This window comes from Ambystoma mexicanum, chromosome 4p (assembly GCF_040938575.1).
Source record: "Ambystoma mexicanum isolate Mex_15411 chromosome 4p, UKY_AmexF1_1, whole genome shotgun sequence".
NCBI classification, from domain to species: Eukaryota; Metazoa; Chordata; class Amphibia; order Caudata; family Ambystomatidae; genus Ambystoma; species Ambystoma mexicanum.
In genome coordinates this window covers 104051614-104075761 of record NC_090927.1, presented here as the reverse complement: position 1 = coordinate 104075761, position 24148 = coordinate 104051614, and the positions used below count along the sequence as shown (strand labels likewise).

The 24148-nt window shown below is 47.0% G+C and overlaps 1 protein-coding gene across 2 annotated transcripts in view; it reads right to left on the bottom strand.

Annotated features, from left to right (window-relative positions):
• The window catches only part of NRBP1 (nuclear receptor binding protein 1), a 1221009-nt gene that overhangs the window by 74463 nt on the left and 1122398 nt on the right, over window positions 1-24148 (bottom strand). The window contains exons 1-2 of one of the 2 annotated variants that reach the window (XM_069605463.1): window positions 18187-18362; window positions 18021-18078 (exon numbers count right to left, since the gene is read on the bottom strand). The exons of the other annotated variant lie outside the window; for it this stretch is intronic. Coding sequence (XP_069461564.1) covers window positions 18021-18078; window positions 18187-18252 — 124 coding nt within the window. The 5' untranslated portion in view covers window positions 18253-18362. Of the gene's footprint in view, window positions 1-18020; window positions 18079-18186; window positions 18363-24148 lie in introns of those variants that run through there. 2 annotated transcript variants of the gene reach the window in all.

Below are 24148 nucleotides of genomic sequence, written 5' to 3'. Positions count from 1 at the left end.
TGCCAACAAGTTAATGAACACTTGGGGGATTATTTTGAATACCGATCAAATAGAATTGAAAGTCGGGGGTAAAAGTGGTACAAATCTCTTTATATGAGATGTCAATTTGGGGAAACTTGGAACCTGCATTGCCATAAGGCAAGAGACACTAAAGAAGAAGTTGACAGACAGAACTTGAACCGACCCCCATAGGTGGGATACCTGGGGTCAACAAGGTATAAACAGTGAAGGGGTGCAACTGCGTTGTACTTCAAACGAAAGTGAACATTGTAGAAAAGACCTGTTGAAAGATACGCATCAGGCAGTAAGCCCTTTTTAAGAAAGAGATACCTGGCAGGAGAGTATACCAGGGAATCTATGCGAACCAGAAGGGGGAAATTCCTGGCAGGAGAGTAGGGTGAAAGAGAAACTTTGTTATTTCAAACAGTTGTTGAAAATAAACATTTTTGCCATCCTGTTAAGTAGAAAAGGCTTCCTTTTGCTATTTTGCAAACAGTGTTGTGGTAAAGACATTTGTTTTGCCAACCTGAGGAAAGTATTTTGGGAAAGGGACATTTTCATTGACTTTAAGAAAACATTGTTGGAACAAAAAACTTTCAACAGTTTTACCGAAATAGTTCAGGGGAAGGGAATCAACCACTGAACACTTTGTTGAAATTACACATTTGGATTTGCGCACATTTTTATTAAATTGAAAACAGACATTTACCTTGCACCTTTTGATCATGTATGTTATAGTGTGATGGTAAGATATATTTTGGACACAGATCTTTTAGTTTTAGTTTCATATGTCTCATGTTGAAAACAATACAACTTTGTGTCTGCCTCTCATTTCAGACCCCTCTGTAGGCATGTGGTAGCCAGGGGCGGAGTATGTCAGTTGTATTTAGCGGTATACGTTTGTAATGTAAAAAATCTGGAGAGAGGGTATTTATTAAATACCGTGTGCGTGGAGCTGGTTTGCATTTGTTTCTATGTGTGCGTAGGGCCTAATTTAGATAATACGCTGTGCTCAAAGTTAGATAACTGTGGATGGTCTTGGTTATGTACTGTTTTGCCCTCTAAAGCGGCTAACAGTTCCTAACAGCAGTAATGAAGTTAGATTACTCTCCTGGAACATACAAGGCCATGCACACTATCAGGATGAAGAGGGACTTCGTAACAATGCATCCAAATATGATATCATTGCCTTATAAGAGAAATGGCTCATTGACAATTTCACCTTCAATGGTCATAGGTCTATACTAAAATTAGCCACCAAAGGGAAAAGGGGCAGACTTAAGGGTGGTTTAAATATAACTATTATTGATAAGCTTTATATACGTGAGGTGATAGTCGCAAGCACAACTATCCTTGTGTTTATAGGCCTCATAACTGGACTAAGATTGCCAAGAAAACATTCACAGCTATCAGTTATAGACATCTAGGATCCTCCTGGCTGTATGCACTCTGCAGCTATCAGATAGAGCGTTGAAGATCTCCCTGTAAGTAATATTATAGACAGAAGCATTACTGCTTCCATGATACTGGGTAATTTTAATCCCAGAATCCCACTCACATTGAGGCACTTTAATACTGACAACCAGGATTCCATGTCGAATATCCCAAAATGGACTTTGAAACAGACTGACATGTGACAAGGGTATCTTCTGGTATAAGCTGTTATCCTCCTATTGGCTATGCATGTTGAATGTTTGAGGTCGGGACGATATTCCAGAGCAGTTTACTAGAGTGTGTGTTTCATCTCCATCTACTCTTGATTACGTTTTACTTGATGGTACTGAAAAGCAATTGTTGGTTGTATAAGCTAGGGAAGAAAGCAAACACTACCCAATCACAATAAGTTATAAAATAGATTGTAAAGTTGCATCAGAACGTGTACATATTGATGGAGTTGAGCATATCTACAAGTAAAATGGTCACTTAATAATGTAGAGAAAATGAATACTAAGGCTCAGGAATGTTTCACTTATCTATGTACTAGTATTGCTGATCAATCTCTATTAAAGTTACTGCCTTTGGACGCAGCTAATAGTGTCTTATTCATTAGGGAATGGAAACACTGAAGCACTGGCACGTTAGGAACAGTGTCAGTGCTTCTGTGATTAATCTGCCGGTAGGGGCCTGAACTACCAGCAAACCTTCTGGTAGTTCACAGCCCCTACCTACAGACTTGGAGTGAGCCGGTCCGGAAAAAGTGACGGTAGCCTTGCTACCGGCACCTTATTTTGAGACCGGCTCACTCCTAATGAAGCCATTGTGTGTATTTTGCAAATAAACTATGTAAGACAGTATTATTGTGTGCTTGCAATCCAAAACGGAAACACTGGGGCTCATTATGAGTCTGACGGTACTACCGGCAGACCGTAATGATTTACCGGCACTTGACTTGCCGGTAACACTGAGGGATTACTCCCCGGTGGTCCGGAAAGTCAGGTGCCATTCAATTGTAATTCCCCATTCCCATAGAGTCCACAGGGCTTCCGTGATGGTCTGCTTACTGTGGCCGATGTGTCTGGCAGGGTCTGACCTGTCGGGCACACCGGCTCCGGCATATAGACCTATAATTTGCTGGTTCGGAAACAATGGTGCTGGCAAGCTTACCGGCACCGTTGTTTCTGGACCGGCAGGCTCAGAATGAGCCCTAATGTATCAAGCAAAACTCGGGAGATATGCAGTCATGTGCCTAAATTGCAGAGTGGATTATAATCCCTGCTTCACAGTTTACCCACAGTGTGTGATACTGGCCTAACAATTTTAAATCACTCTGATTTAACTTTAAAACATTTTCCTTATAAGTGATTAAGTTCACACTATTTGGCAAACGACCCACTAATAATGGAGCAGATTACATTATTTTAGGGGACAAAATGGTGTCTCCCTCGTGCTCCACTGTCACTGCCCCACATGGTTGCTACCTAGAATTGCATTATGGTTACATAAACCTTCCCTCAGTCTGATATCACTTGATTGGACATGCAGATATATTCTCTCACCAGCCAGTCAGTGCACTGGAGATTCTACTATGAGAATCATGGCAAATAAGGCTTAGGACAGGGTTCTGCAACCTTTGGCTCTCCAGATGTTTTGGACTACAACTCCCACCAGCTCTAGCCAGCACAGGCACTGGTGAGGGATTGTGGGAGTCATAGACCAAAATGTCGGCAGAGCCACAGGTTGCAGACCCCTGGCCTAGAGCCTGTGTTGTGTTGCATAATACACAGGCTCTTGATGCACATTTCAGTGTGATTGGTTGATCATTGTGGAACACCTCTGATGCGGCCATGGGTGATTGGACATTGTGAATGTTGGAGTGATTGAGAGCAGAGAGTGCGCATTAAGATAAGGTGGGGGCTTTCTTAGCAGTCTTAGGATGCCACCCCTAACCCCAAATGGACATAACTAAAAGAAGCCTGTATCACCAGGGCAGGGGCATGAGACCTGCAGCTCTCCAGACGTTTTGGGCTATGACTCCCATGATCCCTCACCATTGACCATGGTTTTAAAACATAAAAGTACACAAAAAAGTACATTTATAAATCTAACAATCATAATCCATAGCATACAATAGCATACGAAATACATAGCAATAACAAAAAGGAATATATTATAAAATAGCTACACATACCAGAGAGAGCTAAAAATCACAAAACTGCAAATGTTATGAAGTTGGAATTTCCACTAATCAATCTTTCCCACAAGTTATCAGAACAAATAAAATCTAGATTGTGAACACATTTCCTGAAGTGCAAAATATGCAGGTTTACAAGAACTGAATAGTTCAGAATTAGATAGAATAAAGTTTATTTGTCTGTATGACAATATCTGCATCTGTTGTTGCCTTGTAGTTTACCCTCTCATATGTAGCTCATTGTTTTAGTCAAAAGAAGACTGAATCGAAATCTCAGAAGTGCGGACCTTGAAAGGGGCACTCGGGAACTGGATCAAATATCGAGGCAATGCTCGGAGTTTCTTATGGTCATGCTTTAGCTGTTGGTAATGCCGTTAGCTTTCGATCTTGCGGTTAGTCTTACACCAGTGCCAGTGCCATAATATTGTATTCTGCATGCCAGCGTTTAGGACCAAAATATCTAAAGATCCTCCCATGAGATCCAAGGATCCTTCACAATTACTAGCTGTTCCCAGCGTAACATATGCTGTTCTAGCATATCTTAAAGATCAATATCAGTCAGTAATTCATAGGGTCACTTCTGTCCTCCTCCTTAAGTATTGGAATTACCACTGATCGCTTGTAGGAAGGGGGTGTAGGTTCTTGTGACTATTTATGGTCATTGAAAAGGCTAAACATATTGGATGGAATGAGAGTTATGTGCAGTATAAAAACATTATCCATCGATCACGCAGGCCTCTATGATGTGTCATTGTAGATGCATAATTGTCAACCTTGTTCCACTGCAGAGTCCCTGTGATGGCATAAGATTGCGTAGTAGCATAATTACAGGACCTAATTTCAGTTTTAGCTTGTGAGGAGGCATTCGTCCTACAGCGTTTTGCTCTTTAGAGCTTGAAACGTTGAGTCAGTAATTAACTGTTCAGTGACACTGGAACTGCCGTGCCCTGTGAGAAGAGAAGTGGGGGTGGAAAGAAGTAACCTCTGAATGTTTGCGATAGTGGAAGGTGACCGCTTATAACCATGTTCATTCTATTTGTTGAAATGTGGTAGCTGTGGTTGAAGTGGGTTCACTTTGCCATTTGGGCAGCAGAGGGAAACAGAACACTGATAAATTGCATCTGTATGTTGAAATGATAGCTGATGATGAAGTGGGTTGTTGAAATGATAGCTGTGTTGAGGTGGGTGCACTTTGCCATTTGGAAAACAGAGGGCAACCGAACACTGATAAATTGCATCAGCTGAGTACAGAAACATACCTGCGCTTTATATATATTACACGGCCCAAGGGAGCGGCCGTGTAGTTATGGTTAAGTTGCTAAACTCATAGGAAGAACACTTTCAGTGGCGGATGGAAAGGTTCTGGGTGCTATCACTCTCTTCCAAGGACAGGAGCAAGTGAGCAAGTGCTATGTTTTATATAGAGATATCCGAAATAGGTGTTCTAGTTTCTGGTGCCATGTACTGCAACCTTTTTGTTGGAAAAAAAATGTCTTCGACTTAAATTTCCTAGTGAATTTGAAAATATCTATTTGCATATCAGTGTAGTTGTTGGAAGCCGAGGGTGCCAAAAGATTAGCATTTGTTTAGTAATGATATCTCCTGTGGTGTAAGATTATAAGAAGATACATTATAGACCATATTATTTATCTCCCCTGTCCCTGCTGCCAGGATCTTGATATGCATCTTTCTGGCTGTGGATTGTTTCCTCTATTTGTGATCCCCTCCTCTATTGCCTCTATTCTCGATCCCTGTGTTGAAATGTCTAACTCTATGGGGGGCTTCAAAACTAACAAGTTTGGTGTTGAGTCTCCGGTTTCCGCTCTTGTATCTGCAAATTTGGTCTAAAAAAGATGAGGAGGAACCGGACTTGTCAGAGATACTCGGGACTGAAAGTCCTGTTGCTTCATCAGTGCTAGCTTCCCCACGAATCTCTGCATCACTATCTATATATATATCCGGGCTAGCAGGTGAAGATGCAGAACTCCTTTCCCGTGATGTTGATCTAAGGGGGCTCATCATATTTAGGCTGATACGACCCCATCGTCTCTGTAGTCTTTATCATCACAGGAGAAATTCCTAGATTTACGCAGCTTTACTTCATCTTGGTGTTGTCTTAAGATTGTACATATAGTTTTTAAATTCTTATCTTTGGAGGTCGTGGGGGCCTCCATAGCTTCAATTTCTTGTTTCAATGTATCAGTTTGTACCACTATTCACTTATGTACGCGGTCTGCGTGTTCGACAAGTAGTTGATTCATATCTTTGGAACTGGCAACAAGATTGTCCTCCCACTTTTGAGCTAAATAACTATCTTCTGGATTCTCAAAATCAGGTCAAATTAGAATTCTGAGCCCCCCGGGGATTTTAGCTTGATCCAGGTATTGCTGCATAGTGATCTTTCCCCAGAATGTATTGAACTCTTTGATACCAAGTCATTCTAATCTGATACATTTATGTCTGAGATCTGGTGAATGTGCAATGTGCCAGAATGCATGTGCAGTAGAGGCCCGTCTGCAAACACAGCCTTAATATCCAGATCTCTACTAAGCAAATAATCAGCAGTTGATTCCATATTAGAGAAATACACACAAGGGTGGCAGCAGGGACTCTAATCTAACAATGAAAATCCAACCAAGGGTTGGGCACTTAGAAGCAGAATCACCCACGCGAACACAGTATTCCACTGGAACAGTGATCATGAGACAAAAAAGCAAGACTGCTCAGAGGAAAGTGTGTGGGTGAGTTCCGGTGCCCAACCTGACTAAATAAACTAAGAGAAAAACTGTCTTGCAGCGCTGTCTTGAAATTAGTTTATTAAGTATTGATAAATGATTTGGGTGAAAGATTCAGATCGCCTCATGCTAAGTTAGAAATGTGATGAGGTTGACATCAGCTATTGTGCGGGGCAGCCATCCTGTTTGGGATACACCCCCCAGCCTGGTTCTGGGCACTGCCAAGGAGGTGACTCAGGAGTTTCCACTCAGTCCCCTGGAGTGCAGCATCATCTCAACAGATGCCAACTCTCTGGAATGGACTCATGCTTAGTCCAAGACTGATTGTGTCCACTGGGAGGCGGGGTATGGAACTGGAGGGATCTGAAAGAGATTTTCAGTGGGGGTAAAAGCTGTCACCCCAGGACACCGGCCGGCACTGAGTCATACATATCAACACCTCGGCTAAGACGAGGGCAAGGGGGACCAAGTTATGCATTACTATAGGGCTCTAGGCAGAGAAGAGCTTACAGTCCCCTCTGAGGGCATCCTATAGCAGGGCAGTGGACAGCATCCTTGCAGACATTCTGAGCTGTGCAGAAGAGGTTCTCGCAGGCAGAAGTCATTCACAAGGTGGGAGGCTGTTTCTCTCTTGGGCGGTGTTAGGGAGAATTCTCTGTTTAGGCTGAATTTCCCTACCTAGTGAGTCCCCCAGCAGCTTTGCTGGATTTCTGGGGTTTAATTTTTTCTCCTGCCAAGAGTGAGACTCTTTTACCCTCACTCTTGGACATGTTGAAGTGTGTTTTCTTGGTTAAACCTTGTGTTGAATGGGCTATGGGGTCTTTTACTCCATAGGGCCTCATGTATTTTTGTGATGTGGGTCACACAGCACCCTCTGTGCCGTGACCCAGGGGTGTCCTAGGGACTCCCCAACATAGACTCCATACCCTGGGACTGACTACTGTCTCCCAGGGCATGTAAAGTCACCAAAGACTTTGCTAGTCTTGAATCCTGAACAGAACCAGTACAAACCATCATATTGTGGACGTACTGGCTGGGGCAATTCGATTGCCCCAGGGTCTGTTAGTCGAGGGGGCACGTCTCCGTCCCCCCTGATCGAGTTTTGGCTGGTGGCAGTGGAAACTACTTTTTATATTCGACCGCGAATATTTTCCTATGGGATTTCCCATTGTTTTAGGCTAACACATTTAATTATTTATTTACGGTAGCCTTAAACATACCGCCGGTTTATATATTTATTTTTATAACTCCGGTTGGGACTTTTTGCCAAAACTTGATTCTAAAATGGCGTTGGTGTTCGCCTCTGTAACTCTGACCCAAAGTGGAGCCCTTTGTTCCACTTTTGGCGGGCTTCTCCACAGAAGCCCTCCAAAGTGGTGCCACTCTGTCTGGGGTACTTAGGAGGGGTGGAGGGGGATTTAGGCACCCTGGACTGAGTTACCTTGGTAACTCAAGTCGCACTCCGTCCTGATTGGCCCAAGTGGTGAGCCGCCCGGCTCACCACTTAGCATGTTTGAGTGACAGCTAGGCTGGGTGAATGGGGGCTTGTTGCATAAAAGCAGGGCTTTGGGGACTGGGACTTCAGAAGTCGCCACAGGACCAAGAATCCGACGAGGGAAGAGCTGAGCCGACCTGCTTCGACGACACCACCCGGTGGAGCCCTGCTGAACCGTCTCACCACTTTTTCCCGACGACCGAGGAGAACTCTTAACGGAGTGGCTCCTTCCCTTGACTGGTGGGGACAACCAGTTTTCGCCTTCTTTCCGTTCTTTTGAGGTATCTCGTGGCCGCCTTGCCTGTGCCAAGCACCCCGGCATCCGGAATACCACACTTTACCCCCATACCGCGAAAGTCGGTACCAACCCTTTAACCGGAGGACTCCGCGGCTGGTTTCTTCCCGGGCAGTGCTACGACCTTTCTCTTCTGCTCTTCAGCGAGATATTCTTCTCCCCTGACCGACGTCGAGCCTTGCTGTCACTGCCTGGAACAACTGCCCCCGCTGGAGGATCCTTTCCGCTTAAGGTACTGTGTTCCGCCTGGCTTCCCTTGCTACCGACTGTACGGGGTAGATTTAGTCCCCGGCTTTCGAACCTGGGAGTGCCTGGGACACTTTGGCTAAACTTTCTGAGCCACTCTAAACTCTTTCTGACTCTTTGCAAGACTTTGAATCTCTAACTAACAGTGTGATCTTGGGCACATTTTTGCTCCGGCTACTCTAAGAGTGGGCCCTGCCTAGTGACTTTTGCTCACCTGTGACTTTATTCTTCTTTAAGCCTATTGCAAGTGTTCTGGACCTTAGAGTGGTGTGTCTAACCTATTTCTGCTTTTTCTCTCCCTTTCTTGGAAACTACTAGAGTGTCATCTAACGTTAAGCACTCACCTCTGTTTTAATTAAGTGGTGTTAACCTAGAGTTGTCTAGATAGGAGAAAGGATTGAATTTACTTTCATTATAACTGTGTTGGAGTGTTTTTACCATATTCGTTGTTAGAGTGTTTTTACTTATGTGTGTTTTTAAATAAATAACTATATTCTTTTGAAACCAAGCTCAGGTCAGTGTTTGCTTGTGCTATTGTGTTTTGGTACATATTGTGTATACTTTGCATACTGCCTAACTCTTCTTGAGAGAAGTCTGACTGCTCAGCCACAGCTACCAGGTAAATCTGGGTGGTGCGGACTGCTACCAAAGGGGTTTACTGCTCTACCTGTGGTCTTAAATCTTTTGCAGTGTTCCCCAAGGGAACTGCACAGGTTTCTGCCTAACACTGGTGTACAGCGGTGGGATTTGTATTGAGTATACATTTTATTGTGCTTTAGATACCTTAGTGCAACTAACCACAAAGCTTAGCACTGAAAAAGTAAAACCTCTAACATGTCAGTTATAGAAAGCTATAGTCAAGAGTCCCTTGCAGCCAAAACTGCTGATTGTTTAAGAGTGCTCTGTAAACATAAGGATCTCCTGACTAAGGGCAAGAAAATGGAGCTGATTGAAAGATTGTTAGCTAACCAAAGTCTGGGTGATGGTTCAGAGGAGCCTACCACTCCAGCAACTGTAGATGACAGTATTGAAGTTAACATGGAGCAAAATGTTGATGATTCTGAGGAAGAGTCAGAAGAGGAGGGTGAGGCTGTTGTAACTGTCCCCCCTAGGCCTCTGCCTGCTCTACCTGCTGTACCTACTGGACCTTTACCAGGTCCCACATTTAGTCCTCAGTACTTTGAACTGGAGAAAATGAAGCTAGAATTGGAGTATAAGAAACTTAATGCTCAAACTGACAAAGAACTAAGGCTAAGGGAAATGGAGCTCAAGTATGACTTAGAAATGAAGAAATTATCTGTTGAGAATGTTTCTCTCTCTGGCTCCTCTAGAAGTTCCAGTCCTAAAAGACCCCGGATGCCTAAAGAATTGGTTGGTATGTATGAGCCTAAGTTGGATGTGTTGGATTGGTTGTCTCTGTTTGAATATAATCATGGGCTCCAGAACATCACAGGAAATGACTTACTCACCTGGTTGTTCTCTAGGCTTCCCCCTGTTGCAACTGATGTGGTAATGGAGATGGGGGAGGAGGATAGGAAGGACTATGAATGTGTGAAACTAGCTTTAATAGCTAGGTTTGGGAAGACCCCTTCCCAGTATCTTAAGAGGTTTAGGAGCCTCAAAAAGCATGATGGTACCCCTTGGGCTACCTGGGTGAATGAATGTTTGAAAAACTTAGAGGGATGGATTAAGGGTTACAAGGTGAACACTTATGAAGGTATGAAGAATTTGTTTATGTTGGAGACTATTTATGATGCCTGCTCTCCTGAGCTCAGACAACACTTGGCTGATTCCAGGGAATTAGATTCCCGGAAACTAGCTAAGGCTGCTGACTTGTGGGTTGCCAACAGGGCCACTCACAAGGATTCTGGGGTAACTCAGAAGAAGGATGGGGAAAAACAGTCTAAGAAGGACTCCAAAGAGAATTCTAATACTACAAATTCCAAAGAGGGCCCCAAACAAAACTATAAGGGTAAGCCACAAGGGAAACCAAATCAGGCTAGTGTACCTTCTGGTCCCAGACCAGAAGGAGGTCAGAACAAGCCTCCATTCCAGCGAGCCTTTGGCTCATGCTTTGTTTGTAAGGCTACTGACCATGTGAAAGGAGATCCCAGATGTAAGGGTAAACCTTCAGGGGTCCAGCTTGCCTCCTTAGCCTTCGCTCCAGAAGAGGAAGTACATATGGCAAGTGGAAACTTTCTATTACTAGCTGATGAACCCACTGGAGTCTCAGCTAGTGTTTCTTTAGTCTCTCTGGGGTTGTGGGAGCAACAGAATTTAGATGTCTATAACTCTATCCCAGATAATACTAAAGAGTATTATAAGGACAGTGTCCAGGTGAATGGTCAGGAGACTCCTGCCATTAGGGACACTGGAGCCAGCATAACTGTGGTGGATGAATCATTTTTCAAGGCAGAGGATGTTGCTAAGGCACCCAAATGCCTCACCAAGTTAGCTGGTGGGCCTGTGCAGATGTGTCCCCAGTTACCAGTTCTCATCCAATGTAATGATATGGCTGTAAAAATACCTGTCAGTGTACAATGTGAAGTGCCAGGTAGGGTTCTGTTGGGTAATGACCTCAAAGCTCTTGGAGTTGTATCTCATACCCCCAGACCTCCTAGCAAAAGGTTTCAGGAACTCACAAAACCTGCAAGGGAGAAAACCCTGAGAGGGTTATCTCAGGAGATGATGATAGAAATCACTCCTCTACCACTGGAGCAACTTACTGCAGTAACTACCAGATCAGGAGCAAAGGGGCAACCCAAGACTCCTAGGAAAAAGCCAGCAGCAAGCACTCCAGTGCTTCCAACAAGGACTTCCCCTAGGTTGTCCAAAGTTACACCTGTAACTCCCCCTCCAGCTGAGGCTGAGAGGGAGGTACAACCCTGTGTGGTTGAGCTAGACTCTGAGGAAGAGCTAGAAGGAGGCCCCAACCTTATTGGAGATTTGGACCCTGAGGACCATCCTGAGCTGCAGTCTTTACTGGCAGAAGGTGGGCCTAGCAGGGCAGCTTTTCGTAAGGGGCAAAGAGAATGTCCAACTCTGGAAGGTCTCCGCCACCAGGCAGCTTCTCAAGCTGATGGGCAAGAGCCTGGGAAGTATAGGTTGCACTGGGAAGATGGCCTCTTCTACAGTGAACCCACTGAGTCTGAACCTGGAGACTACAAACGCCTTGTAGTCCCACAAGAAAACAGACAACAGTTCTTACAACTAGCCCATGAGATACCTTTGGCTGGCCACTTGAGTTTCAAGAAGACCAAGGAAAGGCTCTCACTCTACTTTTATTGGCCAAAGATGGGGGCTGAAGTAGATAGATATTGTAAGAGCTGCCATACCTGCCAGACTTCTGGTAAGGTTGGTTCCAAGAATGTGGCACCTTTAGTGCCTCTCCCAGTTGTGGGAGTCCCATTTGAGAGGGTAGGGATTGACATTGTTGGTCCCCTTGATCCTCCAACCTCCTCAGGCAACAGGTTTATCCTTGTTGTAGTAGACCATGCTACTAGATACCCTGAGGCCATTCCTATGAGGACTGTTACAGCTCCGGCTGTGGCTAAGGCCCTCCTTGGTATTTTTACCAGGGTTGGGTTTCCTAAGGAGGTAATCTCTGACAGGGGGTCAAACTTTATGTCCCACTACATGAAGGCCATGTGGAAAACCTGTGGAGTTACCTACAAGTTCTCAACCGCCTACCACCCTCAGACAAACGGGTTGGTTGAAAGGTTTAACAGAACCATGAAGAGCATGATAGGTGCTTTAGAAGAACCCCTTAAGAAAAAGTGGGACCTTCTACTGCCATGCCTTCTCTTTGCTTATAGAGAAGTCCCTCAGGAGGGAGTAGGTTATTCTCCCTTTGAGCTTCTCTATGGCCATCCAGTCAGAGGTCCATTGGCCCTGATTAAGGAGGGGTTGGAAGGTGCTCCTCCCCTCAAGCCAGTCAGAGTGACTGACTATGTGATAGGTCTCCGGAGGAGAATGTCACACATGATGGCAGAAGCAAGTGACAACTTGAAAGCTGGTCAAGCCCTGGTCAAACATTGGCACGACCAAAAGGCTAACATGGTTGAGTTTACTCAAGACCAGCTAGTTCTAGTTATGCTCCCAACAAGGCAGAGGGCCTTGCAAGACAAATGGATGGGACCCTTCAAGGTTGTGGGAAAACTTGGAGAGGTCAACTATCTGGTGGATCTGGGCAGACCCAGGGAAGCTCCTAGAGTCTTCCACACCAACCGACTAAAAGCATACATCTCCAGACCTGATGTAGGAGCCTTGCTTCTAGCTTCAGCTGCAGAGGAGGAAGAGAGTGAATCTCTCCCTGATCTCCTCAGAGGTATACCTTTAGATGAAAAAGTTGAAGGAGTCCATCTCTCTTCAGACCTGACACCTGAGCAACAAGAGGAGTGCAAATCTATGTTAAATCAGTTTGCCTCCCTGTTCTCACTGTCACCAGGCTTGACCCCTTGGGGCCAGCACGAGATACTCACTGGTGACTGTCTGCCAGTCAAAAGCAGAGGATACAGAATGTCAGAACATATCAGAGCCCACATCAAAGGAGAGGTCAAGAAGATGCTTGATCTCGGGGTAATAGAGCCCTCTACTAGTCCATGGTCTAGCCCAGTTGTGTTAGTACCAAAGGCAGGATCCAAAGACTTGAGATTCTGTGTGGACTATAGAGCTCTAAATGCAGTCACCAAGACTGATGCCCACCCTTTGCCCAGGACAGATGAGTTGGTGGATAAACTTGGTGCAGCCAAGTACCTCAGCACATTTGACCTGACGTCAGGCTATTGGCAAATAGCCCTGACAGACCATGCCAAGGAGAAAACTGCATTTTCGACCCCAGTTGGCTTGTACCAGTTTAAGGTCATGCCTTTTGGACTAAAAAATGCACCTGCCACATTCCAAAGGATGGTGAACCAGGTTCTGGCTGGGATGGAAGATTTCTGCATGGCATACTTGGATGACATTGCAGTCTTCAGCCACTCCTGGGAAGAACATGTGAACCACCTAGGACATGTGTTGCAGGCTCTGAAACAGGCCCATTTGACAATCAAAGCCAGTAAGTGCCAGATTGGTCAAAGTAAAGTGGTCTACCTTGGACATGAGGTAGGAGGTGGAGAAATAAGGCCTTTGCCCAGCAAGATTGAAGCTGTGCAAAATTGGACAACACCAACTACTCAAACCCAAGTGAGAGCTTTTCTAGGCCTCACTGGGTATTACAGGAATTTCATTGAGAACTATGGGACCATAGCTTCTCCACTGAATGTAATCTCCTCTCCCAAATTCCCTAAGAAGGTAAAATGGAATGAGGAGTGCAATCAGGCCTTTGAAAAACTGAAGAGAGCTCTTTGCCAGGCTCCCGTATTGAGAGCTCCTGACTACCACCAACCTTTCATTGTACAAACTGATGCTTCCAATGTAGGTATAGGTGCAGTTCTAAGCCAACTGGATGAGAAGGGTAGGGAGCACCCCATTTGCTTCATCAGTAGGAAACTGAAGGATCCTGAGACAAGGTGGGCAACTATCGAAAGAGAATGCTTTGCTATTGTGTGGGCACTGAAGAAGTTTAGGCCATACTTGTATGGTTCTACTTTTGTTATTCAGACTGACCACCAACCCTTGAGATGGTTAATGCAAATGAAGGGGGAAAATCCAAAACTATTGAGATGGTCAATCTGCCTGCAAGGGTTTGATTTCACCATTGAGCACAGGTCAGGGTGTCACCATCAAAATGCTGATGGACTCTCTAGGATGTATATCATCGACTAGAGGTATGAGGTTCATCCAGGAGTGGATTAAATCCTCCTGTCCCTTAGTCTGGGGGGGGCGAGTGTTAGGGAGAATTCTCTGTTTAGGCTGAATTTCCCTACCTAGTGAGTCCCCCAGCAGCTTTGCTGGATTTCTGGGGTTTAATTTTTTCTCCTGCCAAGAGTGAGACTCTTTTACCCTCACTCTTGGACATGTTGAAGTGTGTTTTCTTGGTTAAACCTTGTGTTGAATGGGCTATGGGGTCTTTTACTCCATAGGGCCTCATGTATTTTTGTGATGTGGGTCACACAGCACCCTCTGTGCCGTGACCCAGGGGTGTCCTAGGGACTCCCCAACATAGACTCCATACCCTGGGACTGACTACTGTCTCCCAGGGCATGTAAAGTCACCAAAGACTTTGCTAGTCTTGAATCCTGAACAGAACCAGTACAAACCATCATATTGTGGACGTACTGGCTGGGGCAATTCGATTGCCCCAGGGTCTGTTAGTCGAGGGGGCACGTCTCCGTCCCCCCTGATCGAGTTTTGGCTGGTGGCAGTGGAAACTACTTTTTATATTCGACCGCGAATATTTTCCTATGGGATTTCCCATTGTTTTAGGCTAACACATTTAATTATTTATTTACGGTAGCCTTAAACATACCGCCGGTTTATATATTTATTTTTATAACTCCGGTTGGGACTTTTTGCCAAAACTTGATTCTAAAATGGCGTTGGTGTTCGCCTCTGTAACTCTGACCCAAAGTGGAGCCCTTTGTTCCACTTTTGGCGGGCTTCTCCACAGAAGCCCTCCAAAGTGGTGCCACTCTGTCTGGGGTACTTAGGAGGGGTGGAGGGGGATTTAGGCACCCTGGACTGAGTTACCTTGGTAACTCAAGTCGCACTCCGTCCTGATTGGCCCAAGTGGTGAGCCGCCCGGCTCACCACTTAGCATGTTTGAGTGACAGCTAGGCTGGGTGAATGGGGGCTTGTTGCATAAAAGCAGGGCTTTGGGGACTGGGACTTCAGAAGTCGCCACAGGACCAAGAATCCGACGAGGGAAGAGCTGAGCCGACCTGCTTCGACGACACCACCCGGTGGAGCCCTGCTGAACCGTCTCACCACTTTTTCCCGACGACCGAGGAGAACTCTTAACGGAGTGGCTCCTTCCCTTGACTGGTGGGGACAACCAGTTTTCGCCTTCTTTCCGTTCTTTTGAGGTATCTCGTGGCCGCCTTGCCTGTGCCAAGCACCCCGGCATCCGGAATACCACACTTTACCCCCATACCGCGAAAGTCGGTACCAACCCTTTAACCGGAGGACTCCGCGGCTGGTTTCTTCCCGGGCAGTGCTACGACCTTTCTCTTCTGCTCTTCAGCGAGATATTCTTCTCCCCTGACCGAAGTCGAGCCTTGCTGTCACTGCCTGGAACAACTGCCCCCGCTGGAGGATCCTTTCCGCTTAAGGTACTGTGTTCCGCCTGGCTTCCCTTGCTACCGACTGTACGGGGTAGATTTAGTCCCCGGCTTTCGAACCTGGGAGTGCCTGGGACACTTTGGCTAAACTTTCTGAGCCACTCTAAACTCTTTCTGACTCTTTGCAAGACTTTGAATCTCTAACTAACAGTGTGATCTTGGGCACATTTTTGCTCCGGCTACTCTAAGAGTGGGCCCTGCCTAGTGACTTTTGCTCACCTGTGACTTTATTCTTCTTTAAGCCTATTGCAAGTGTTCTGGACCTTAGAGTGGTGTGTCTAACCTATTTCTGCTTTTTCTCTCCCTTTCTTGGAAACTACTAGAGTGTCATCTAACGTTAAGCACTCACCTCTGTTTTAATTAAGTGGTGTTAACCTAGAGTTGTCTAGATAGGAGAAAGGATTGAATTTACTTTCATTATAACTGTGTTGGAGTGTTTTTACCATATTCGTTGTTAGAGTGTTTTTACTTATGTGTGTTTTTAAATAAATAACTATATTCTTTTGAAACCAAGCTCTGGTCAGTGTTTGCTTGTGCTATTGTGTTTTGGTACATATTGTGTATACTTTGCATACTGCCTAACTCTTCTTGAGAGAAGTCTGACTGCTCAGCCACAGCTACCAGGTAAATCTGGGTGGTGCGGACTGCTACCAAAGGGGTTTACTGCTCTACCTGTGGTCTTAAATCTTTTGCAGTGTTCCCCAAGGGAACTGCACAGGTTTCTGCCTAACAGGCGGTGCCTGAGAGGTGGAGGGAAATTGCTTAAATGTTGATTTCAGTAACTGGTGAAAATGGTGTGGTGTGTCTGAAAGCGTGGTCATTTTCCGTAAGTGGGTTCTTTTAAAGTAAACAAGGACTTCCCAATTGCTAGATGGAGGGTAAGGTCAAGAAGGGGTTGATTGGCGCAACATCCTTCTACCGGGCAGTGGATAACGCTGACAGGCACTCTGCAATTGCCTGCCAAGACCTGCTGATAGCAGGGCCTACTTTTTAGGACATGATAGGTTATTTATAACACGCTTAATACCCGGGGATCGAACCTGTGGTGCTTCCTGTCATCTTGCTTGCAAGGTGAGCACGTTGCCCCTGAGCTATCCTCCCAAGACAATCGGACACTGGAAATGTGGCGGAGATTAGTGAAAGGGCCCTTACATGCACCAGAACTAAATTAATAGCTGTTGAAGAGAAGAGTATGTTATAAACTGAGAGCAGACATCGCGCCCGCACTGCAACAGGTAGAGCGCACCCTCAACTGTGAGGCTCTGAAGGAAGCTCAGCACATGTGCGAGGTCACCACCAGCATTCCCGCTCCTGGGGATGGCGTTCCTTGGACCCACTTACTTGCTTGTGAGTCTGTTGCCTGGGACCCCCCATGTACAAATGTGGTCACTTAAAATCTCTATTGGGCCTACAAGCGACCCGTGCAGCAGGAGAGCCGCCTCTGCGCAGGCATAAATCTTGCCATGATGGTAGCAGAGTGTGTCATTTAAACATGTATTAGGAATATGGATGAAGTTATAAGACAACAAATAGAAAAACAGCTCTGCGCCACCTCAGAAACAAAGATTGCAACACAAAAGGAATGGCAGAGTTGAATGCTTAAGCTATCCTGTTTTTCCAAGGGCTTCATTCTTTCTGTGTCTAATGAAGTGAAGTGTAAGGTACTCGGGAGGATAGCTCAGGGGCAACGTGCTCGCCTTGGTAACAAGACGACACGCAGCAACACAGGTTCGATCATGGTCCGCGCTTAGAAACCTCTCAGTATTAAGCGCGTTATAAATAACCTATCACATCTGAATATTACGAAAGCTTGCAAATAAATGACTTTGTTAGCCTAACTAAGGCATCATCATCTTGTTCCGTTTAAGTACTGTGACGAGGAAGAGTAGAACAAGGAGTTGAGAAGACCACCTGTAAGTAATCGGAGCAGTATTAGTGCACCATGATGTTTTGCAGAAAAGGAGCCCAAAACTCACGGAAAAGGTTACAACTATTCAAATTCCCCTCGAATATAGTTGCAGTGCCACTAAAATTACCCAATCAGAAGCCAAAGAGGTCCCAAATCTGGATAAAATGATGAACACTCGGATATACCCATCATTCAATGGTCTTTGGGCTGGGGTTTCATAAACATGTTAAGGTTCAGCCTTGGCTATCCTCCTTCTCTGTCTATTGTATGAACTTTGCAACCTGTTTCCGGGTTATGATTGCCAAAACCTACAGCATAGAGAAGTATTGTGGACCCCTGTGCTGTTGTCAGGACAGAGTGATTGAGGCAGAGTGCTGTCCCTTTAGTTGGTTGTGGGAACCCCGGGCATCTAATTTCTATTCTTGTAAGGAAGATACAAGCCTAGCCCCGCCCTGCCTCTTCCACACACTGACACGAGCTCTCCATTACCATCTCTTGAATCCCTGACCACTGAGCAGTCTTCTTTCTTCCTCTTCTTGTAGCAATTCTGCATTAAAGAATTGAGGAGAAAAGGAAAGAGCGTTAGAGCCCACCTAGTTGACACCCGCTTGAGTCTCTGCCCCGTGGGTGGATGGGTGCACTGCCACATACGTACCCTCAGACTTCCCTTCCGCCGTTCCTTCGACCAGCTGTCCAGCCTCTGGAGGGTAAGGCCCACCATGATAACTCAGACGATGGGGCTAGTGGTGGCCGACGGGTAATCCGGACTCAAGTCGAGCCCCTCGCCGCCTGCGGGCTCTTCGGCGATTGCCATATTGGCAGCCATGGACTCTAAAGCCCAAAGCTGAGGGCAGATATAAGGTCACAGGATCTGGAAGTTCAGCTCTTGACTGACTCCCATCCCATGTCACCAGTGCATCACAATCAGATGCCATCGCCTTGGCAACAGGGGCAGAGGCTGACAGAGTCCTCTGTATCTGGGAGGAGTCTGCTTCCAGTAGCAGCCAACCTCCTTATAACATGCGTTGCGTGTGAAACATACACGTGTGTGTGTGTGTGTGTGTGTGCTGTAAGAAATAGCTACCCAGGACCTCATTTAGTGCCAAGGACAAAAGACACAAATATTGCAGGCTCGCGTTGATTCTCTGCAAACAAGTCCCTCCTAAAGTCCTGGAGACTTCAACACTATTAACATCCACTGGCAAATAAAGCGGGTGCACATTTATTTGTCAGTGTACAAAAGGGTAAATACACGTGGGGTGTTTAAAGAACACAAGCGAAAAGTCTGGAAACTAAATGCGAGATGTGCATTAATTTACTGAATATTGCATTCCTGGTCAGGAAAACATACTTTTGATGACGATAATTATTAAAGCGATCAAAACGCATCAACAGTTCCAAGAGGGAGTCGGGGGGAGGGGTGTGTGTGTGTGTGTGTGTATTCATGTAATGTGTAACGCCTTCTCATTTTGAGGAATTAATGAGAATCTGGGGTGGTTGTGTATGAGTGGAGGTGCAGTGCCTCCCTTTCACTTGGGGCGTGAACAGGTTAATGTTGTGGTTCAGCCATACCACAGTGACATCAGTGTGTGGGTTTAGGGTCTGAGGGCGAATATGAATCATTGTTACCCATACCACTAATTGATTTGTGTTTTAAAGTGCATACCCTTTGAAGATGCAAATATTGTTAACATCATGTATAACACAGAGATGGGAGTTTGTCATAAAAGATCTCCATGCCAGAGTTGATTACACAACTGCTGTTAGTGTGTGTTTTAGTGTGCTAAAAATACAGTGGAGTTAAATATGAGCTTTTTTAGGCTATTGTGCATTCTGGGACTTATAGTTTTGTTGTCAGTTTACTATGTGTCGTGACAGCAGCGCGGCACCCGAGAGCGCGCGCGGACTCACGTGTGTGTACTGGGTGATCACAGCACGTCATGCCCGCCAGTTGCCTCTCAACGCCATGTCTGAGGCTACATTATTGCGGTCCTGCACCGCAGTACGCACAATACACCAGACATGCCGCTCAGCCTCACATTGGGGCCGGCCTCCCTGGCCTCATAACACTATGCATTGGTCCTCATTATGAGGTTGCCGGTAGCACCCGCTGCCTGTTGTGTTCGCGTTCCCCGGAGGCCCAGCACGAAGGGGCTGGCTCCGGTCCAGGAGGCCGCGTGGCCTGGGGCGCGGCCTTGGCAGGAGCGCTGAAAGAAAGACACACACGCTGGTTTCACTTTGCCCGGAACTGCCTCCCACTCGAGGGGGCGGGGCTTTTATTAAGCTGCCCTACGTCACCGCGCTGCGGGACGTAGGGCGGATATAACATTCCTCCTTTATTTCAAAATAACCTAACAAAACAAACATACGCAACATGCTCAACTATAAACTCCTGCCACTGCTGTTGGCTTAGCACACATAGTCATTCAGCCTCGTAGGCGGTCTCGTGGTCTTTCTCAGACTGTACCGCTTCGCTTGGGGGCTGTCCCCGCTCGGTTCGTAAGTCTGCTCACCTTCGCTGCATGTGTCCTCACTGCTGGGCAGTCTCGGTGATTGCCAGCTGCGATCCCCTTGCTCTTCTCTTGGCGCTCATGTGAGCATTGGCGCGTGTTCTCCTCGTTTCCACGCGTGCATGGTCGACGTCGTCCGGGGTTCTGCTTGGATGATGGGGAATCGACGAGTTGATGATAGTTCCGAACATAAGGTCAGCAGGTGGTATGCCCGTGGTACTGTGGGGGGTGACCCGATAGTTCCTTAGGAACCGGAATAGGTTGATCCGCCACGGGCTGGCGTTTGCCTTTGATACTCGGAGTACCTTGTTGATGGTCCTCATGAATCGCTCGACGTCCCCATTAGCTTGTGGCCACCTTGGCATGATGTGGTGATATTTAATGCCCAGTTCCTGTAGGTATGACCTGAATTCCTCCCCTGTAAATGGGGGTCCATTGTCACTCTTAATGGTCGTGGGCAGACCATGGGTGGCAAACATCTTTTCTATTACCGGGATGACCACTTCCGCGGCGGTGGACTCCAGTATCTCGACCTCTGGATAGCGTGAGTGATCATCGATTGCCACCAGTAGATGTAGACCCTCTCTGATTTTGCAAAAGTCAATGCTGATCGCCTCCCATCGTGCCCGGCCACGCTCGGCCGATAGGATCGGTTCTGGGTCTGTGTTACGACCCCTGCACCCACCAACATCTCTGAGGTGGCCACGCCCCCACCCTCGGCCTCCTGCCGTCCCACTCACTCACACATACACACAAATGCACGCACGATCAGGCGCCCATTCGGGCGTCATACCCAGGGGTTCGCTCATACACCTGGCACTTACCTTCCTTCCCGCTCCTGGCAGTTGCGTTGGAGGCTCCCAGGTTACCGAGGTGTCCTGAAGGGACCTAGGAGGATTCGCTCGTCACGTGTCACGTGACTCTCCACTACAGAAATGCTTCTGTATCACGTGATTTCAGTCCCTCATCACGTGATGCGTCTTTACTGGATAAAAGCGTCCGGAAATCAATGAGCGTCGCTTCACAGCTGTTTCCAACGGGATTCTGCGACGCTCATTCTGCTTTACTCCACGAATGCACTCGACCACGTTTCCTGTACCACGGACTGCCTCTGCCTTGCCCTAGTGTTTGAATTTGGATAACCAGTTGCCGGACTACCTTTTCTACATTTTGGATTCCTCGTGCCCTTTGCCCCTTGTTACCACGCCTTGGAACTGTTGATATTAATGCTGCCTGACCTTTTTGACTGTCCCTGGTTGTGCCCTACGGATTTCGTCACTGTTCCTGGACTCTTGGCCTCTGGCCTCACGCTGGGCGTTTGCCTGTCTGCTTACCAACCATCTGCCCTCCGCCATTTGGGGATTCCCAACACCCGCTGTGGTTATACATCTTTGACACATAGGTAAGCCAATTAGGATCCTTACCCGGCTGTTATATTCTTGCCTTTTGTTCTGTGCTTACCTATAACCCATTGCCTTACAGCGATCGGGGGGTCCTTTTCCGGCTGTTCCCGAGTCCAGGCCTACGAACTACTCCACCTGTGGCCTCAAAGACCGCACAGGCAGTATTACTGTTGTTGCCTGTGTGGTACTTGGGGACGGAGGTATCCTTACTCTGCACGACCATCAAGTCTATAACAGACTGTGAAGCCTCTGGCCGTCAGAGTATGGATCCCACTGCCGGGGACCCCGTGATCGCTCTAATGCAGGCCGTAGCGGCCCTCAGGACTGACATGGCCACAGCCACAGCCGCCATTCATCACCGTTTAGACCTTCTACAGAACGCACAACAGCCCCCGTTTGCAGACATCGAGCATAGGGATTCCACCCCCCCAGTCCAGGCCGCACCTGTTTCCGCTCCTGCCCCTGTTTTGATCCCAACCACCTCTCCTCTTGCCGCCCCAGAACGCTTCCAGGGAGACCCACGGTCCTACCGCACCTTCATAAACCAATGCAGACTCCACTTCTTGTGCAGACCTCAAGCCTTCCCTGATTCGGTTACGAAAGCCGCCTTTCTCTTATCTCACTTATCAGGCATAGCGGCCACTTGGGCAAATCCATACTTAGAGGGCAACCATCCCATATTGTATGATTTCGAGCTTCTGATCACAGAGATGGCTAAAGTCTTCGATACCCGCTACAAGGCCCAGGCAAGAGATCTGGAACTATTGGACCTCACGCAGGGCAAACAATCGTTGATTGAGTACATCACCCGGTATAACCAACTTGCCGCTGAAACCTCTTGGCCTGAGGAAAAGAAGGCGATCGTGTTTTACCGAGGACTCAGTGGTGCTATGAAGGACGCCCTTTCAGTGGTTCCTGCCCTCCCTTCTGTTTTCACAGATCTCGTAGACCTTGCCCTACCCGCAGATCCGAACGAAGGGTAGAAACCGCGTTTGGGCAGCCCCATCCAGCGCCCTCTTCCGTTGGTTCTGAGCCCATGCAAATAGGCGGAATCCGCAGTCCTATAACACAGTCAGAACGTGAACGTCGAAGAACCAACAACGCTTGTTTCTATTGTGGTCTAAACGGACATTATGTGAAAGAATGCCCCCGTCGACCAAGAAACAAGGCGCCGGGTTTTCAGAAGGCTCGCCCATGATATCGGGGGCACCGGCGAGCCCATTCACGACCCCCGCTGACCCTACATTTGGCCCTATCAGACCAGTTACAGTGCAAGCATTATTGAAGCCCACCAGAGACATCATACACGCTGTCCAAATAGTAATAGACTCCGGAGCCACGGGTTGTTTTATGGACATTGCACTAGCACATCGACTGAATCTACCCCTGATTCAAAAGACTCGTCCTGAACAGGTACAGGCTGTTGACGGCACTTCTCTAGCATCCGGCCCGATTAAACACCAAACTGCGCCCTTGGAAGTGGTCATTCATGGTGCACACAAGGAAAACTTGTCGTTCGACCTCATTTCCACGCCCCAGTTCGGGGTCATACTAGGCATACCCTGGTTAAGACACCATAATCCGTTAATCAACTGGGGTACGGGGCAAGTGCTATTTGAGTCAGAAGAATGCCAACATTTCTGTCTCGTGGAACCGGAGTCACACTCGTCTCCTGCTTCCATTCTCGGCGCCATGGCATCTTCCCATATCAATGATATGGCACTCGACGACACGTCAGCACACACCGTGGGAGCCGTTATGGCAAGCATTCCTAGGGAATACCAAGATTACCACATGGTCTTTGATAAAATCATAGCGGAAGGCCTGCCTCCGCATAGGCCCTATGATTGCCCTATCGATCTTTTCCCAGAAGCCCCCATACCCAAGGGAAGGGTTTACTCATTATCACCATCCGAGGAACAAACCCTAAAGGACTATATCCAACAGGCCTTGCGTTTGGGTCATATCCGGCCGTCCTGCTCTCCGGCTGCCAGTCCGATATTCTTTGTACCAAAGAAAGAGGGTGATTTGCGCCCTTGCGTGGATTACAGGCGGTTGAACTCCATCACAATAAAGAACCGGTATCCTATCCCTCTTATCTCCACGCTCCTGGATAGACTGACTAGGGCAACAATCTATACCAAACTAGACCTAAGAGGGGCTTATAACCTGATCCGAATACGGCGCGGTGACGAATGGAAAACCGCGTTTTGTTCCCGACAGGGGTTGTTCGAATACACCGTTATGCCCTTTGGGCTTTGTAATGCACCCGCTACGTTCCAACGTTTCATCGATGACATTTTTTCCGATATCTTGGACACGTATGTGGTGGCGTACTTGGACGACATCCTGATTTTCTCTTCCTCTTCGGAGGACCATGTTGCTCATGTCAGGGAAGTCCTATCACGGCTGAAGAAGTACGCATTGTTTGCAAAACCCGAGAAGTGCTCGTTCCATGTCAGAGAGGTGGACTTCCTGGGTTTCCATATTTCTCCTGGGGGGCTATCGATGAACCAATCCAAGGTCTGCGCTGTCACGGAATGGCAGATCCCTAGCAACACCAAACAGTTGCAGTCATTTATCGGCTTTGCTAATTTCTACAGACGATTCATAGTAGGCTTTTCTTCCATTGTGTCTCCCTTGACTGCATTAACAAGCCCCCTTGTCCCTTTTACCTGGACCTCCATACACCAGAAGGCGTTTG